At 37.2% G+C, this 17,695-nt stretch overlaps 2 protein-coding genes across 5 annotated transcripts in view; both read right to left on the bottom strand.

Annotated features, from left to right (window-relative positions):
• The window catches only part of wb (wing blister), a 43,200-nt gene extending 34,983 nt beyond the window's left edge, over nucleotides 1-8,217 (bottom strand). The window contains 1 exon segment of the mRNA XM_065307080.1: nucleotides 7,909-8,217. Coding sequence (XP_065163152.1) covers nucleotides 7,909-8,047 — 139 coding nt within the window. The 5' untranslated portion in view covers nucleotides 8,048-8,217.
• A 2,538-nt stretch (nucleotides 8,218-10,755) lies between these two features.
• The window catches only part of loaf (lost and found), a 26,325-nt gene continuing 19,385 nt past the window's right edge, over nucleotides 10,756-17,695 (bottom strand). For 2 of the 4 annotated variants that reach the window (XM_065307981.1, XM_065307980.1), the window contains exons 3-8: nucleotides 13,104-13,327; nucleotides 12,858-13,002; nucleotides 12,020-12,142; nucleotides 11,797-11,958; nucleotides 11,452-11,728; nucleotides 10,756-11,338 (exon numbers count right to left, since the gene is read on the bottom strand). In XM_065307981.1, the coding sequence (XP_065164053.1) occupies nucleotides 11,529-11,728; nucleotides 11,797-11,958; nucleotides 12,020-12,142; nucleotides 12,858-13,002; nucleotides 13,104-13,327 (854 nt within the window). In that variant the 3' untranslated portion in view covers nucleotides 10,756-11,338; nucleotides 11,452-11,528. The remainder of the gene's footprint in view (nucleotides 11,339-11,451; nucleotides 11,729-11,796; nucleotides 11,959-12,019; nucleotides 12,143-12,857; nucleotides 13,003-13,103; nucleotides 13,328-17,695) is intronic. The other 2 variants (XM_065307982.1, XM_065307979.1) reach the window with 1 other exon arrangement.

Here is a 17,695-nt window from a genome sequence, read left to right as displayed (position 1 = left end):
GTTTCTATTAAAAACTTAAATTCCACATTAAAACAAATAAAAAATTAAAATTTTAAATACCCTGTATAAAAGTAATATATCGATAAAATCTTGTAATCTCTTGGATACGTTTTTCAATAATGCACGCGCGTATAAAAATAAAATAAAAAAAATAATAAAAACCGTGGGCACAACTTTGACGAATGATGCTAGCGATGGTAATCGCGTAGATTAAAATTTCACTCGTGGTTCAACCCCCCGCTAGATGTTTACAAATATAATGCTATTATGTCTTATGATGATCATTGTGTGATAAGTGATAACCATCACGGAATGTATCAATTTCAGTCAGAAATACTGAAATATCTATAGTTGAAGTCCTCTGTGTGTGTTTGTGTTGCGGCTACGGGTTGAAAATAAAGGTAAAGAGCGTAAAAAAAAGGGCGGAGGTCTTAAAATAAACGGCGGGTATTTTAAGCCACGTGTGCGTGTGTACTTCATTCATTTTTCCACCACCGCCGCCGCGTGCGTGGCAGCTAAAATTAAATCGCAAAGTGCAAGAGTGCGATTTCTGCGCGACACGCGAACGATGCCCGGCGGGAAAAAGTAAAAAAGTAGTTGCTAATCAGCGCATAAACCAAGAAAATCACGTGGATAAATCGTAAATATTAAGATAATAATATAAGCGATTTTATGATGCTTTTTGTATGTTTGTTACTCTTTTACGGACGAATTACTGAAGCAATTTTGATGAAACTTTACAATTTTGTAGAATATTTAATAAAATACGATATAGGCTAGTTTTTGTTGCAGAAATATAAGTTTAAGGGTGTTAAATAAGGGATGAAACTTTATACGACGGTTTAATAACAGTTTTAGTTGTATAAATCACTCCTAGGTGGCGCTAAATTATATTTTATTGTATTTTCTATGTTTTTAATTAAAATTCAGTTGTTTTTCTAAAAATTTGGCGCTTATTAAGTCCAAAAACCAAAAAAATAATTAATTTAAGTAAGTTTAATCAAAATCTACGCGTTTTGAAATAATTTCTCGACACTAGCGCCATCTATATATGGTTTTCTTAACTATTTATAATTGTTTGATGATAATTTCCATAATAAATCCGCATTTAATTAACCGCAGACGTTTTATTGCCTTTATATGAAATGTGGTTTATTACCTATTACCTCTCGAGTGCACAACGAATGCACGACGAGTATCATGAGTGATATTTTCAAGAGAGAAACACTCTCGAGAAGATTGAAGACTTACGAAGTTATGAGCGAAATTAAGGGCAGATTTTATCGACGGCATATAGTGAGCCACTTTTTCCCGAGGCGTGGAAGATAACTTCGTTATTTACGAGCCAAAGGGCGGCGGCCACTGAAACGACGAAAAAAATCTCCACACACACACACTGACACAACCAGGGAAACAGACAGAAAAGAAACGCCGGCTACTTTGATTTTATTGCCGATCGCCGATTTGCTCCCGACGATGGTCATCCAAATTGTTTTCGACTGCGGTAGAAAAAACCACACCGGAGTTAATGAAGACGCACGTAAGCGGTAACTAATGCAGGTAGAAAGATTGATATTCGTCAAAAAATTATTTGGAAGAAAAAAAATTTAAAAATGTTTGGTTTTGTGATTGTCGCGGTGCACAGCTGTTATTTTAGTATTTTATATGCTTGCGCGCATGTTTTGGTTGCGAAAAGTGACTTAAACTCGCGTCCAGTCGTGCACACGCCGACACGCGAACCTCCGGCGCGCAGAAATGCATTCATTGATATATAAATTATGAGCGTTGTCGCTTAGAAAGCATTTCGTACTTATTTATACGCTGTGCGCCGAGTGAACATGTACATGTGCACTCGGGAGACCCCAAGATGGCAGGAATTTAACATTTTCGCTTGGAAATTCAATTCAAACACACGCTGCGACGTTTTAAGCATTAAATGCAATTAATGTTGCATACTTATATAACCCGCGACGTAGTTTTTAGTAAAAATGTAATTTAGCGCCGTCTATATTTGAATTATTTAATTAAACTACAATAAAATCTCTATTTAAACTTCCATCGCTTATTTAACACCCTGTATATCAAATTTTTAAATATTTTAATAATTATTCTCTTATTCCAGACCAAGACAAACCCGAAAAATTAAAAATAATTAAAATCCGTCTAACGGTTCTCGAGTTATACGCGTTGTAACTAACAAAAATTAGTTTTTTTATGCTTTTATAAATGTAGTTGTCATGGCAACGTCAACAAAGTATATTTCCTCAAAGTTTTTATTAGTTACAATAGAATTAGCAATACCTGCCAACTTTTAGGCACAAGGCAACATCACGACCACCCCGGGGAGGGTTTTCGGCGGTGGCTAAACGGCACAATGGCACCCCTAAGCTACTTTCACGCTCGATTACATTATCTCGTGCCGGCGCAGGCAGGCCCACTAAAAAGCGGAACGAATCCCCGCAACTCTTTGCCAAAAAGTATTCGGTATTCACTTTAACAGGTTGTAAATAAACCAAACTAATGCCTACGGAGAGCGGCTGCTAACAGGCACACTGGATGGAATGTGGCGCTTAAAGAAGATGACCGGCTTCTTGCTGTGCCCAAAAAGACGAGACGAGACGAGAGGAGTCCCAATCCATCAGTGGATGGCGGGACCAACACAATGGGTCCATTAGTATGGCGTGAGCTCCATGAAGAAAACAAGAGATAACTGTTTTGTTAATTTATTGACTGCGCACGCATTAAAAACTAAAATTTTGAAAATTTTTGTGTGAAAATTTTCGGAAATATTGCTAAACTTGATTTTATTACGTTATAATAAAATTTTGGATAATATATTGGAATATTATTGAATAATTTAACTAAAACTAACATAAAATCTCTATTTAAACTTTCATCGCATATTTAACACCCTGTATATCAATTTTGTTAATATTTTAATAATTACTCTCTTATTCCAGACCAAGACAAGCCCAAAAAATTAAAAATAATCAAAATCCGTCCAGTGCTTCTCGAGTTATAAGCGTTGTAACTAACAAAACGATTTTATGCGGATTAGCATTCTGTTGAATCTTTTGTTGCGCTGGTTATAAACTCAATTACTCCAGTGAAAATGCAGGTAAATAATTCCTGAAGTCTAAATATGAATTCCGCGTCGCTCAGTTGTATTCACTTGTGTTATGATTAAGTAATTGTTTATAATTATACAAATTTTGTCTCTCGTCAAACGTGACAAAAAGAGATGATAAATGAACATTTTGATATTTAAAATTCTAAAAATAAAGACGTCAACCACGTTTTTCTCAAGATACAAGCCGAAAAAAAGCTCAGTGTAACGACCAAGTTGAAGTTTCGACATAATTACAGGCCTAATCAATCAATCAAGGCGAGGGCCGTGAACTTAGCTTTAGCTCAAGTGCACACACCGAACTTTTCAAGCGCACTGCTGCGACTGCTTTTTTTCCTTCCACCTAAAACCTAAGACTTTCGTTTCGTTTGAAATCAAAGCAAAAGTTTAAATTGATTTAATGATGATTCATCGGCAGCGGCCATTTTTGGTCTAAATTTACTTAGCTCTACTCGTTTATATTTAACTAATGCATCTAATGACAGACATGAGACACTACTGGTAAAAGTGTTAATCAAGTAACGAAAAAAGTACGCCCTTCTGTTTTCTACTTTTCGTGTTTAGTTTTCGATTTTCTAAATTTAAAAGTCAAAAATAGATTTTAAAATATTTATTTCATGTTGTAGATGTTAATGTTTCCATGGTAACCATGGGTGTGACACATTTATGTGCGTTTTGGCGTTTTTCAATAAAAATAAATAACCATTTCTTTTAGTGCGTCTGTCGTGTGGTTTTCACCGCGCGCCGAAAATTAATAATTTCCAATTTAGTTAATTTACGACCCGCCGGACTTGTTTTTAATGTGGCTGGGGCCCATTTCGGAATTTATGCGCTGTTTGCTGGTAGCCAATTAATTAAATAAAATAAATACAAATTTGTAATCGTTTTTTTTTTTGTTTCGGATTAAATTTTTGATTATTTTCGAAAGTTCTGTGATTTTACAAATTGTAATTTACATGCTTATGTAAGAATAAAAGTTTTTTGCTTAAAGCGTTAACGAGTTGGCGTGTGCAATATTGTCGGCTGTCCATTTCGCACACTTTGTTGCACCGCTTGCAGCATCGCTGACAGATTGTATTTAAAGCCTATACTCTACACTCGTGTGTTCTTTTTCTGCGCATCGCTGGTGATGGTGTAGTAGTGGACGAAGAGTCAAAGCGTCCGCGCCGCCAATTAACGTGGAATTTACTCGCGGTGCGCGCGTTTTTATTTCGCTTCGTTTTGGCGTATTTTGGCATTTTTCGCTCGATAATTAAATAAGTCGAGTCTCGGGTATAGGGAAAAAGTTTTTAAAGGTGCAAAAGGAGCAGCCGGAGGGCTAATTAAACGGCGAACGCTTCATAAACATTTTTTTATTAATTGGCTACGCATCGCTTTTAATTTCTTTCAATTAGTTGATGAATGATTTACGATTATAATTTTGTACACAATGTTTGACTTCTTCTTCTTTAGGTGCCTTCTTCATTACTGAAGGTTGGCAACAGTATTAGCAAACTCTTCTCTATTCGTTGCTGTTCTCAATAAGGTGTGTGTGTCTAATCCTCATCGTGGGGATTAGTATGTCAAAAACAAGTAATTTATTAATTAAATCATTATTTAATTAACGTTTGTTTTTTTTTAACGAAAAAACTTTGTAAAATGTCGAAATTTGTACAATTTAGTTGGTACAGTAGAATCCGTTTATTATGACTCCGCTTTTATTGACCAACCGGTTATTATGACGTAACTACACTACCAAGTTTGGTTTTCATATAAAATTCTGTATAAAAAAGTCGGATATAATGACTTCGCTTACAGTGACATGTCGCTTATTATGACCCATTTTTAATAGATTATGTCCGGTTATAATGACCAACATGATTCTTTACACCTCCGGTAATGTTCGTTGATACCCGACGACGTTCGACACGTGGCGAACTTTTTGTATTTATTGCTACATTTCTTTTATGATTGTCAAATTACTTTTATGTATTTACTATCGGAAAGACCAAATGCTTAAATAATAAATATAAGCATTCGGGCAGCAGCACCTTGACCAGGACTTAATCCGTATTTTCCATTAATCCGAATTTGGCGTGGGTCATTCGACAATCTCAATGCTTTTTAAAAAACAAGAACCGTATTCAGCAATCGTTCAATTCAAATGTTTTGAAACCGAAGAGGCTTCGAAAATCACAAGAAAATTAATGAAATGAATAAACAAAAGCAGACAAAAATTACAGATTACTTGCAGTAAAAAATACACTTGTATGTGTTATAATGTGCTGATTACGTGCAATTTTGATTTTGATTTAATATGTATGTATATGTACATATTTACATAAAAAAGGGTTTTCATTTCACAAAACGCTTTGTATGACGTCCGCTTATTATGACGTGTTTGTCAATTCCCTTCGATGTCATTATAACCGGACTCTACTGTATATATTAATTTTCGAGTTATAACGTTACAGTTTCTTTGGGTAACGACAAAAAATTTCCAAATTTCCCTAACCTAAGGACGATTTGTCAGATAATTTGTTGGTGATGCACTAGGCGTGGTGTTGTTGAGTATATAACCAACTTAGAAAATATTAAACAGATGCAAATCACGTAAAATCCCAATATTTGGTTATTTTTTGTCCTTTGATGTAACATAACCTCGATATAACGTGATATTATATTAGCTAATTATAAACGGATAGTATTACTTGATATTTCTTCCTAAAATTAGATTTTATCCAAAAAATATTAGCAGATGTTGAAAAATAAAAGAAAAAAATTAAAAGCATGAGAAAGCCATTACGACATTGGATTTCAAGTGGGAGTTGAGTTGAGTTTCGAGCAAGAAAATCGAAATCGAAGACAGCGCGTCGGAAAACTCGCTAACTCGCTGGAAAGGAAGAAAATGCACACTGCACGACCAACTTCCGATCGATGTGCTGCTGCACAACTGCAACAAGACCTACAAATCGCGCCGAATGAAGTAATGTTATAAAACTACCAAAGAAAACTAAAAAAAAAAACTTCTTAAGTATATAAAATTAATTCGCTTCCTATGCTACATTTCTACATTTCCTTCGTTATCAATTTATTAGTTCACGTAGTGAATTACTATGATGTAATTTTATCTTCGAGTTTACAAAAGAAAAAAGTTTCCTATCGAATCGCGAATATTTTTTTAGGTTAACACAACTTTGGTTACTGCGCAACTCCGTTTTGCATCCTTCGTGACTCTGTGGCTATAGCGTCGATTGAGATGAATTCAATGGATCGCAGATAATGCAACATCGTGTCGGCATAAATTACATACAAATTGCACCTTCGACGGTGTTATTATTGTGTGGATAATGCGCTAATAGTCGAATGGACGCGATAACTAACCCTGCGCATAAATCCAGCAACCCACTATACACGGCTACAATGACGCTGCATAAAACAATCCGCTAACTAATTTTCTATGTAATTCACTCCCGGGCGTGATTTACGCGCAGCGCTAAATCAAACACACACGATCACAAGAAGAGTTAAATCCTTTTTTACGGCGTTTATTCATGCAAATTGTAAAGAAATGACGATACGTCCGCGCGCTCGTAATTTATGAATCCGTATTTTTATGCTCGCGTTCGTGTTTCGCGTGTTTATTTAACTTTAACTTTGGCATCGCCACGACGATAAATTACATTTCGATTGGTTCGACGCTCACGCTGTTATACTTACATTCAACATTCGTGTATATTCGGCGATTGACTGATTCTATCTGCAGAATATGCGCTTGTTTCACTACGCGACTAGCGAGTTTGTTACGTTGCCATGACAACCCCTACGCGTTGCTAGGTAACCAGCATGACTAGCAATATTCTGAATTCAAATATATCCGCGCAAGTTCAAGGCTAATTGGATAAAAGCGCGGCGCGCAGAAACGCAAAGCGAAAGCGCATCGAATGCCCGCGCGACGTACACCGCGCTCACACAATCGCCACCAAGTTGGAGAGAGAGTCGCGTTGTTTCTTCGGCCGGTGAGTAAGTAAGTACCTACACGTAAGTACGTCGTGGTCGCCGTGGTCGGCGGGCCAACTATGGCGATGGCACGCCGCGAAATGTCGGCGTTGACGGACTTGACGAGCGTGCATTCCCATTTCCATTCGTGTGTCCCATGTTCCCGTTCATGACGCACACTCGAAGAGACGCAGAAAATAATCGCGAAACGCAGCCACTGACAGCGTCAACGACGACAGACATGATGAAGAGGGATTTGATGAGACCTTTACCGCATTTACAGCGTACGTAAATATATTGTGCATTAATGAATAACAAAATTTTATTGGTGAAATTGATTTATTTTAGGTCCGGAGGAGTGAAACTCAGGGCGAAACCGAGACCGTAACCAAGATTAGAATAAAATGCAAATGAAATGAAATGCAAATATGTAAGTACCAAGTACAAGTAAGAGTCGGAGGTTAATGCCCACGTTGGGTGGGGGTTGGGGTTGGTATTTACTACCCTCTGGTTGCAAGTTTAAGGTGTGAGGCTGTTAACAGTGCCGAAAATGTTAAAATTTACCGATTTAAGTTTATTACATTTTTCACACCATGAAAATAACCATATTTTAATCTTTTTCATTAATTTCTCATTAATTAAATCAAAAAATTAAATTTTTCTTTACTATATTTTATAGTGCATATTCTAAACTACGTTTAGACGCAAAAATCATGTTTTTATCTTGAATACTTTAAAAGTTATCGACATTTCTTCAACTGTATCTCAACTGTGCGATTTTTATAGTAAACAACATCTCTTACCTTGTTTAGTCGTCGGCGATTGATGTCGTACCCTCGCACACTCCCCGCATTTAATATTTGCGACGAAAATCACAAACACCGCAATAAAATACATCAAATACAGTCGAAACATTTTTCTTCGGCGCCGTTCCAAAGACATATTTTCACACACACTCACTGAATATTCCGCCGTCAAATTAAATCAAATCATCATTTCGTTTGTGTGCAACTTTTCTTTTTCTTGCAGCGCATTTAAATGCAAGCAGATGATTCACTCACGCACGTGCTCACACGACTAAACTGCACACGGTAAACACGCGACCGCACAAACCCCTCAACCGAAGCAAACTGAACGCCGAAGATGCAGGTTGCTTAGCTCGGGATGCGCAAAGTGCGCGACGCGTTGCTCCGCAAAGTTGACTCAACTTTAAACCGGTATGTATGGTATACCTCATACGTATTTTACTATAGGCAACCCAAAATTCACAAACACACATTCAATACTAATGGTAATATTTTTAAATTGTTTTATTAGTACGTACATTACGTGTTTCACAATGTTTCAATGTTTGTTTCTGCATGTTTCATTTTCTTTATATTTCATATCGCAAACAGGAAAAATGTCTGCCCAGCGCAATTATACCCATCCGCTTAAATCGTTATCATATAATTATCATAATATTCAGCATTAGCTATTGACATTTATCATACAATAAATACAATTGTACAGTTTATGTGAGTGTGTGTGTGAGTGTGAATGTGATTGTGTGTATTTATGAGTGTGTATGATTTCGTTTCAGTTATTCAGTTAACAATAATAATTAATGAATTGATTTACATTGATTGATATTTGCTACGGCATTAATTTAGTTAAACTTTAAACAATTGCAATCTCGACAAGTAACGCCCTCTACAATGACACTAGTCAAAAACCGTTAAGAAAAAACGCCATTTTGTGCGATGATTCAAAACAAACTCTGTTTTTAGTTTTTATTTTATTCTCTTAGGTATACACATGTTTTGAGCAGCGCCGCCTGGCGGCGCGTGCGTCCTATAACCTAGAAGTACCAACTGTCAACCACGCAATTGATTGATTCTTTTTTTTTCTTGTTTTAGGTTTATTTAATCAAGTGTAAGCGGTTGTCTTCGATTTTTTTCGAGTTTTCATTTTTTCAATCGTCCACTAGTGATTACCCTGTACGTATAAAACACTACAGTTTAATACCAAATAGTTTATTATCATGATCAATGTATTTTTTCTTCGTCATCTGTGGTCGTTTAATACTTTTTCATAGCAGTCGTTTACGTGCTTCATGGTTTATTGATTGATATAGATACAGAATAATATAGATAACACTCGGTATATTTTCAAATCAACAAATTTCGCTAATTAATTTAAATGCAATGCAAAAAGAGTTTTGGGTTAAGTTGGGTTATGTGCGTGTTTTTGTTTTTTACGTTCAATTGTAGGCAACCAACATGACAAAACAAACATGCGTTAGATACAACAATGCTAATATGTCAATATGTCATCAGTGGCGCTATGTATACACGTTTTTTTCTGTTTGTTTTTTGTTATCAATTAATTAATAATTAATATTTTACTAATCCTTCTGTCCTTATCATAGAATATTTCATATTTCATAGTACATTACCTAAGGGTGTGTGTGAGTGTATGTATAGTTTATTTATATGCTGTTTTTTTTTCGTTTTTCTCATTTTTTTCTCGCATGAATACATAAAGTGATAAGAAGATTTTCATGAAGTGAGAGAGGCGACATCTAGCGAAACCGAAACTTAGTTTAGTTTACGTTAATTTAATCGTTTTTTAATCGTTAAGATAGAATATTGTCTGACACACATCATCATATGATTCAAATGTACTTTTTTATCTCTTTTTGTTGTAGTTGCTGATATTTCAAAATGGCGAATATTTTCAGATATGTTAATGTTGTTGTTTGATATTGCTGTTCGTTCGAAATGTTTTTTGCATCTGATATGTGATACTGCGTGATATTGTTTTTGTTGTTGTGTTTGTTTGTAAAAAACCTCCAAAAATGTTTCGACTACATACATCATATACACATTTAATTCCATATAGACCAAGAGCCAGTGACGGCCAGACTTTCGTCATTTTAGGAAAGATGAAATTTTGTCCATGTGTTTCTCCAGCACAGGAAAGAACGATCCCCAATTATGAAACCTGGATCGTGGTTCCTTTAGCAGTTAACAGCCAACAAAGATGTACACTTGATGACCTATGTTTCGTTATTTTAGCAAACTCCATTTTTGCATATTTTGTTCGTAACATTATTATAACATGCGCTGCTCATTGCCAGACACCTATTATGGTTTCAACCCTAGCCAGACACCTCTGAAGTATATTATTTTTTAACTTTTTTACTTTCGTTATATTAAGAAAGCTGAATTTGATACACATTATACAGAGAGCTATGAAACTGTGTTTTCCAGCACGCCAGACAGTTTGGTCGGTTCTATCATCCTGCCAGACGCATTGAAAGTGTTAAAAGTTGCAAAAGTTAAATTGTTTAAACATGAAATTTTCAGAGAACAGTTATTTTATTTGAACAAATATTTAATAATAATCATCACTGTCGTCGATAACTGTTTTCTGAAAATTTCATGTTTAAACAATTTAACTTTTGCAACTTTTAACACTTTCAATGCGTCTGGCAGGATGATAGAACCGACCAAACTGTCTGGCGTGCTGGAAAACACAGTTTCATAGCTCTCTGTATAATGTGTATCAAATTCAGCTTTCTTAATATAACGAAAGTAAAAAAGTTAAAAAATAATATACTTCAGAGGTGTCTGGCTAGGGTTGAAACCATAATAGGTGTCTGGCAATGAGCAGCGCATGTTATAATAATGTGACGAACAAAATATGCAAAAATGGAGTTTGCTAAAATAACGAAACATAGGTCATCATGTGTACATCTTTGTTGGCTGTTAACTGCCAAAGGAACCACGATCCAGGTTTCATAATTGGGGATCGTTCTTACCTGTGTTGGAGAAACACATGGACAAAATTTCATCTTTCCTAAAATGACGAAAGTCTGGCCGTCACTGGCTCTCGCTCTAATATGACTATATATGATTTAAGTTGTTTGTCACTTTCGTATTCGTTTATATTCGTGTTTTAGCAATTAAAAAGTTTTTGGGGGTTGTTGGGTAGAGTATTGGGTTTTTAAAAGGGGGGGGTTGAGGGGGTTGTGTTGGCGGAAAGATATTTTATTAACTTACACTTTGCGGTTTGAAGAAGAGTTGCTGCTTCCGCGCGCTTGATTAAGTTAAAAACTTGATGGTTTTGCATACTGTTGTTGTGGTTGCATAATATATATTTAGATCTTGTAGTGATTGCCGGAGCGTTGGGTTCTTCACTCCGGTCGATACACCCTGCAGGCTGCCGGTTAAAATACCGGATACACCTCTAAACCATTAAAAACAAATAATAGCAGAATATAGATTACTTACTTCACAGAGGTGGAATGAATGAGGTTTAATTTTTATTTTTTAAAATTTTGTTTTTTTGGTGTTTTTTACCTGCTGCTAGACAAACCACTCGTCCTTTTGGCTCTGGACGACGAGGTCGGCGTCGCCGCCGTTGGCGGACGTGTGCCTCACTTTGCCTGGCAGTAGAGGCGGACCCGGACCGGCGTGCTGATTCGGAACCCTCGTGGGCCCGCAGGGCGGCACCAGTTTCCCTGATTGCAATTGCCGCCGCCGCCCAAACCCATGCCACCACCGCCACCTCCCGCAGGCAGCGTTGTCATTGAGCCGGGCTTCATCGCACCATTCGATCCACCATACATTTGTTGCACTGCACGGATCAATAACACACAAAACAAAAAACAATACTACACTAAAACATAATCAGCGTCTAATTACGTGAATAGTTTTGTTGTTGGACGTTATTCCTGCCCCCAAGACCCTTCTTACAAAGGCATATTGATATGGCGACGATAAACACCAGGAGAACCAATAGGGTGCTCACTATGACCACGACAAACCAAGTCATCTCCATGCCTAGGATGGTTCCGGTATCGCTGTCTGTTAATGAAGAATATAACAGGTAATAATGTGTAGTATTTTTAATTAGAGGTAGACATACTCTGACATAAAGTACTGGCTACTTCGTCGGAACCGTCCGCGCAGTGATTGATGTTGTCGCAGATGAGATCATTGGCGATACAGAATTCGCGCAGGTTGCAGCGGAATTCGGTGCAGGCATGTTCTGAAAATTACATGCGCATTCGCGTTCATTTGAGAGATTGAAGTCTAATATTGGATTATTGGCTAGTTGGGACAAAGGAAATTGACTTGTAACGACGATTAGACATTGATTGAGTGATTTGGGTAGAATATAATCAAAAATTGTCAGGGGAATAACCGGTATTTTTGACTTTATCAAATATCTTCTGGAATAATTGATAAATATTGATAATTTTTTGCATAGGGGTTGTTATAGATATAAATAATAGTATCCCGAAAGAAAATTTCAAATCGGATGTGTTTTTAATGATGGAAAATAACCGGTATTTTTGTTTTTTCCAAATAACTCCTAAAATATTTGACAAACATTGATAAAATTAAACATAGAGATTGCTAGAGATGAAAAGAATAATATAAAAAAAGAAAATTTTGAATCGGATGTGTTTTTAATATTAAGAAATAACCGGTATTTTTTGTTTCTTCAAATATCTCTTGAGATAACCGACAAAAAAGAATAAAATTTCATATAGCGGTTCCCATTAAACCGAAGTAAACTATTACAAAAACATTTTTCAAATCAAATGAATTCCTAACGAGTTACGAGTAATTTAAAAAAAAGTTACCGGTTAACCGCCGCTAACTTTCCCTCTTATTGTACCTCTGCATTGAGAAACTAAGTGAAATCGCTCCCAAATCGCCACTCTTCCTAACTTCACAAGAAGGTATAATATACTTACTCGGATCCTTAACAGCCGTGATGACGAGCTTGAAACCGTTGGAGTCGGTGCCCCAGTTGTCCGTGACGTACTTGAGCGTCACGTAATTGGTGCGCGTGAACATTGCGCCGAGATTCTGCTTCGTGTTGCGACACGAAAGATCAAACTGCGAGCAGAAGAACACAAAGCACACGGGGGTAAAAGGATTAACGAACTGTGCGCGCACGGCGAAAGTTTTAAGCGTCGCGGATTTGTTACAAATCTTACCTTGTACGTGCCGACAGCATGCGCGCCGTCGTAGATGTAGAGGTGATCGTTGCAGTCCAGCTGGAGGAAGTCGAAGCGCAGCATGAAACGCTGCAGGATCGAGTGCGTCTGGAAGGTGATAATGCAGTCCAGGTTGCGTTCGTTCTGAGACCACAACACAGCGCCATCTATCTTGCGATACAACTGCTGTAGGAAGTGGTTTTTGCATAGTGCTTGCATAGAATCTGAAAAAAAAAAGAGAGTTAAATGAGGAATTTATGAAAAGTTAATAGTTAGTTAGTTAATTAATAGTTAGTTTATTTGTTTTTATAGGTTATACTGTTAATGGCGCCATCTATCAAAAGAACCAAGAACTAAATTTCTATCTGTGATAGTTTTCGAATTATTGACAATTTAATATTAGATTTTCAAATTTTCATTTAGAAATTTTTCACTTTTTTCTTTCTCACGTCTAAACAAATCAACATATTTAGTTTATCTCGAAACCATCTTAAAGTCCTTTAAATTATCTTCAAAATGATTTTTTAACCAATTTTCTACGATTTAAATTAAATAAGTTACAAGGATTTGAAAATTGAAAACTTTTTTTGCCCCCCAAAATTATGTTAATTCCCCCGCCGTTTTTCATAGTTTACCCTGTCGGCAATAAAGACATCACTGTTTAGTGTAGCCGACATGTTTCCGCAAAGGTCTCAATTATTTAGCGATTTTTTCCCGTTGTCCCGGGGGCGGCAGCCGCATGCAAAGGGCGCGCACGTACGTTCGATGTGCATTAATGCCTAATGTGGCGCGAGCTGGCGAGCAAAACATTAGCGCTAGACCGCAAACGGCCGCCAACCGCCGCCACCGCCGCCCCCCAAAAACCCAGACGTGCCAGCCCGAACCCGTTTCGGCTGTTTCAATGTTTACACTCGGTGTGTGCACTGCACAGACCCTACGACTACAACTACACACACACACACACACTACACAACATGGCGGCTGGTGGCAGCGGCGGCGGGCGCTCTAATTACCGAGCGCGTCACTTTGTGCGACGTTTCAATGCACACATTTACATGTTCGCGATTTGCGTGCGTTTGACTGCAGAAACTCAAACTCTGTTCAAGGGGTGTTTCAATTGCCGCCTCCGCGCTTCTGCTTGTATAACTATAGTCGATGTATGCGTGTGTGTGTGTGGTAAAGTGCAATTTTCATTTTGAGTGTTGCTTTTTTGCGAACGCGCCCGGATAACGAGAAAGCGACGAAAAACAAAATATGATTATCCTCGACGTCGCCATTCCACCATTCGTTCTGCTGATGCTGTTGCTGCAGCAGCATTTTGTACATTCGGGGGTGGCAACGCTCGTAAAATTTCAACCATCACACAAAACGCAACAGGAAAAAAACGAATGAAAGAATTGTAACAAAACGTTGATGCGTTTAACGCTTAACTGTATGCAACCAGCATTACAAATGAAAAATTAACCCATATCTGACACATTTCTTTTCCAAAATGGCGCGCATGTAAAAAATTCGCCTTGGATTCAATCCTGACGTTAATAAAAGTGATTTATATTCGTCTTCATGTTATTTTTTATGTGTATAATATCATACAATGTGTCCAAAGTTAGATTTTTACTTGTTTTACTAACGAAGCTTATTTTTTTTGCGCTAACAACCCTTGGCTTTATCTACTGCTCATAATTAAATCCGTTGTTGTCCATCCATGTGTTGGGAAAACGTGGAAAACGTTGAAAAGGAAAATGTGTCCTCTCGCGTATCGCACACGTCGCGCTGCACGATGTGTCTTCAGATACGTGACTGCCGGCGTAATAATCTCCGGCGAGGCGTGAAATTAGATGATAAAGCACATCCTTTTCCAACCCCCGGGTTGGCGTTTGCGTTTGCGGCTGTGGCGGCAGCGCGAGCGCGAATTAGCGCTGTGTTATTATTTGTAGACGAATAAGTCGCTCGCCGCTGCCACTGGTGGTGATTTTCGTTATAATGTTACAAATGTGCGAGATTAACGCGAAATAAAAGGGGTTGGTTTGACGCGTGGTATTAATTTCATTTAATTTAAATAATTAAAATTATTTTATATATATTAATTAGTGTTTTGTGGAGTTTAAAAAGCAAAAATAAAAAATAAAAATTTTTTGTTTGTAACTCGGGAATAAAAATAGTTATTTTAATTATTTTTTACTTAAGGGGTAGTTTTTGATAAGGACTATCAAAAGGACTTTATTGTGATTTTGTAAGTTATACCGTTTTCGTGTAATTTTAAAGAAAAGAATGAAAAAATGACTTTTTTGCTTTTTTCTACCTGAACAGCGATAATTGAGAGACTTAAGACGCGATAGATGGCGTTAAAGACTAACGATCGTTAGTTACTTCCGGCCGTTTCCGGCCCACTAGATTCCATCCACATTTTCGGCGGCTTTCTTACGCCTGACTTGCCCACCGCTTCCTTTTTCTCGCATTTTTCCGCTTTTTCCCTTGAATTTCTACTACATTAAACAAATATTCAATTCTTTCCGTTAAGACACCTTTGTCATCATGTCAACCCTACCAAAAATAATTCCCCCCACGTTAAAATAATAACAAATATATATTCCTCTTCATTTTATTGAAAAACATCTGAGGGTGCAAATCCATGGCCGTCGCAAGTCTCAACAATGCATGAAATTCAATAAAGCATAATGTCGAAGGACTCCAGACATGTCGAGGAACGTTCGGAAGGAAAGAATATGTCGAAAATTGAATAGGAAAATATAGATATGTGCGACTTGTGCGCCCGCGGGTCGAGCACACGCATTGAGATCCATTGAAAGCGCCGTCGACGAAACGGAATGAAATAAAATACCGACGGAAAGGATGAGAATAGATGGGGGTGGTCGGATTCGATCCTGGACCATGTACAATGCGAAGATAATAAAAATAAAAATGAATAAAGCGAATAAAACGCGAGAAATGCGCGGTGGCGGCGGCGGTGGAGGCGGCAAGATAGCTGTTGCATGTTTTATTGCCGTCATTGATATTCCTACATATTTTTTTATCAAATATGTCATTGTCACATACTCGTAGTCTCACTGCTGACGTACTACAAATGTAACCTCATTTTTATTTTCAACCTAACCTAACTTAACAGCTATTCGATTATATAAAATTATATAAAGTTGATTGACGTTTTATTAAATTTAATTACTTTCGCATATCTACGTCTAGTTGAAATCTAACAAGAAAGCGAATTATTTTTTGCTCGAGTGTTTGAAGGATGCGCACGGATCGAAAATAAACGGGAAGACTTTAAAGCAATTCGCCGGTTACAATCTCTTCCGCTTGGCCTCGTTCGGTGCGTGTGTGCGCCGCCGCCCTTTTAGCCCAGCCAGGCTTGCCGAGGAAACCTCTCTCGCCGCCGTCGGCCGCCCCCGCCTAGCCGAAAGCTTCTTATTCAATTCAATTTCGCCCGGTTTTCTAAGGCGCACACCGTGTGCCGGGGAAACTACATGTATAGATTGAGAAAGAAGCTATTGGTGAAGGAAGTTCATTCCGTTTGCGCAATTTCTTCAATTTCTCCAGCTTTCATTAGGATGGAATAAGTGGACGTTTTGATGTTGCGCGGCGCATCGTTTAATTATATTTTGTGAGTAAGAATAAATTGAAAAAACAATCATCATAATAAATAAAAATATTATACGCGGACAGGCATCTATTTAATTTTTTTATAAGCTGGTTATAAACACAATTATGGTAGTAAGAATGCCAGTAAATATATTCTGAAGTCTAAATATGAATTCCGCTGTGCTCAGTTGTATTTACTTGTTTTATGTTTAAATGATTTTGTAGTAACGCAACGTGCACCCCAACAAATTTGCTGAAAAACCGTGCTTAAGTTATAGAAATTTGCATTGCAATTTGTAGGGATGTTGGGTTGCATAATTACAACAATATTTCAAATGTTACCATCAATGTCAAGTCTTTGAAAAAATATTCTAGCTCATAATTGCTAGAAATTAAAATATTTTTTGTCGTTACACAGAGAAAATTAATATAAACCAACAAAATTATACAAATTTCTTCGTTATACGAAGTTTGTCTCTAATAAATTGATTCTTTAATTAATTACCTACTAATTAACAAAAGAATTATGTTTTTACCTCTTATAGTTCTTGAGTTTTTACAAATTCACTTTTTACAAATTAACTTTCCGGCTATTTTTATCCTGGTTAAATGAACGAAATGTAGTCAATATCTTTGAAATTCCCAATATCAATGGCATTATTCCTTATTCCCTGGAAATCGCTTCCTCCTTTTTTCCGCCGCGCGCTATTTCGCTTTTCATCCCCTATTTCAATGCAATTACCGGCTGTAATAAGCATCGCGCACATTCAATTCCTAATAATAGATTCGCGAGGAGCTGTGATGGCGTGTTGTGCGCAGTGCGCCTCTCAGCGGATTAAACAATAGACGCTCGAAAACAAAAGAATGTTTAGCGCGCTGGAAGGATATAATGAAAGGCGGTGCTTAGGACGCTTAGAATATTAACTAAAACTAAGAGCCACGCATTTTAATTCCCGGCTCAAAATTGAAGCATCGTAGAGGTTTTTGTTGAG

Source organism: Atheta coriaria, unplaced genomic scaffold, assembly GCF_025399875.1.
Source record: "Atheta coriaria isolate IRGN ID8LTWV9N9 unplaced genomic scaffold, Caltech_Dcor_3.1 hic_scaffold_7_pilon, whole genome shotgun sequence".
Taxonomy (NCBI): Eukaryota; Metazoa; Arthropoda; class Insecta; order Coleoptera; family Staphylinidae; genus Dalotia; species Dalotia coriaria.
This window is presented reverse-complemented; position numbering and strand designations above follow the sequence as displayed.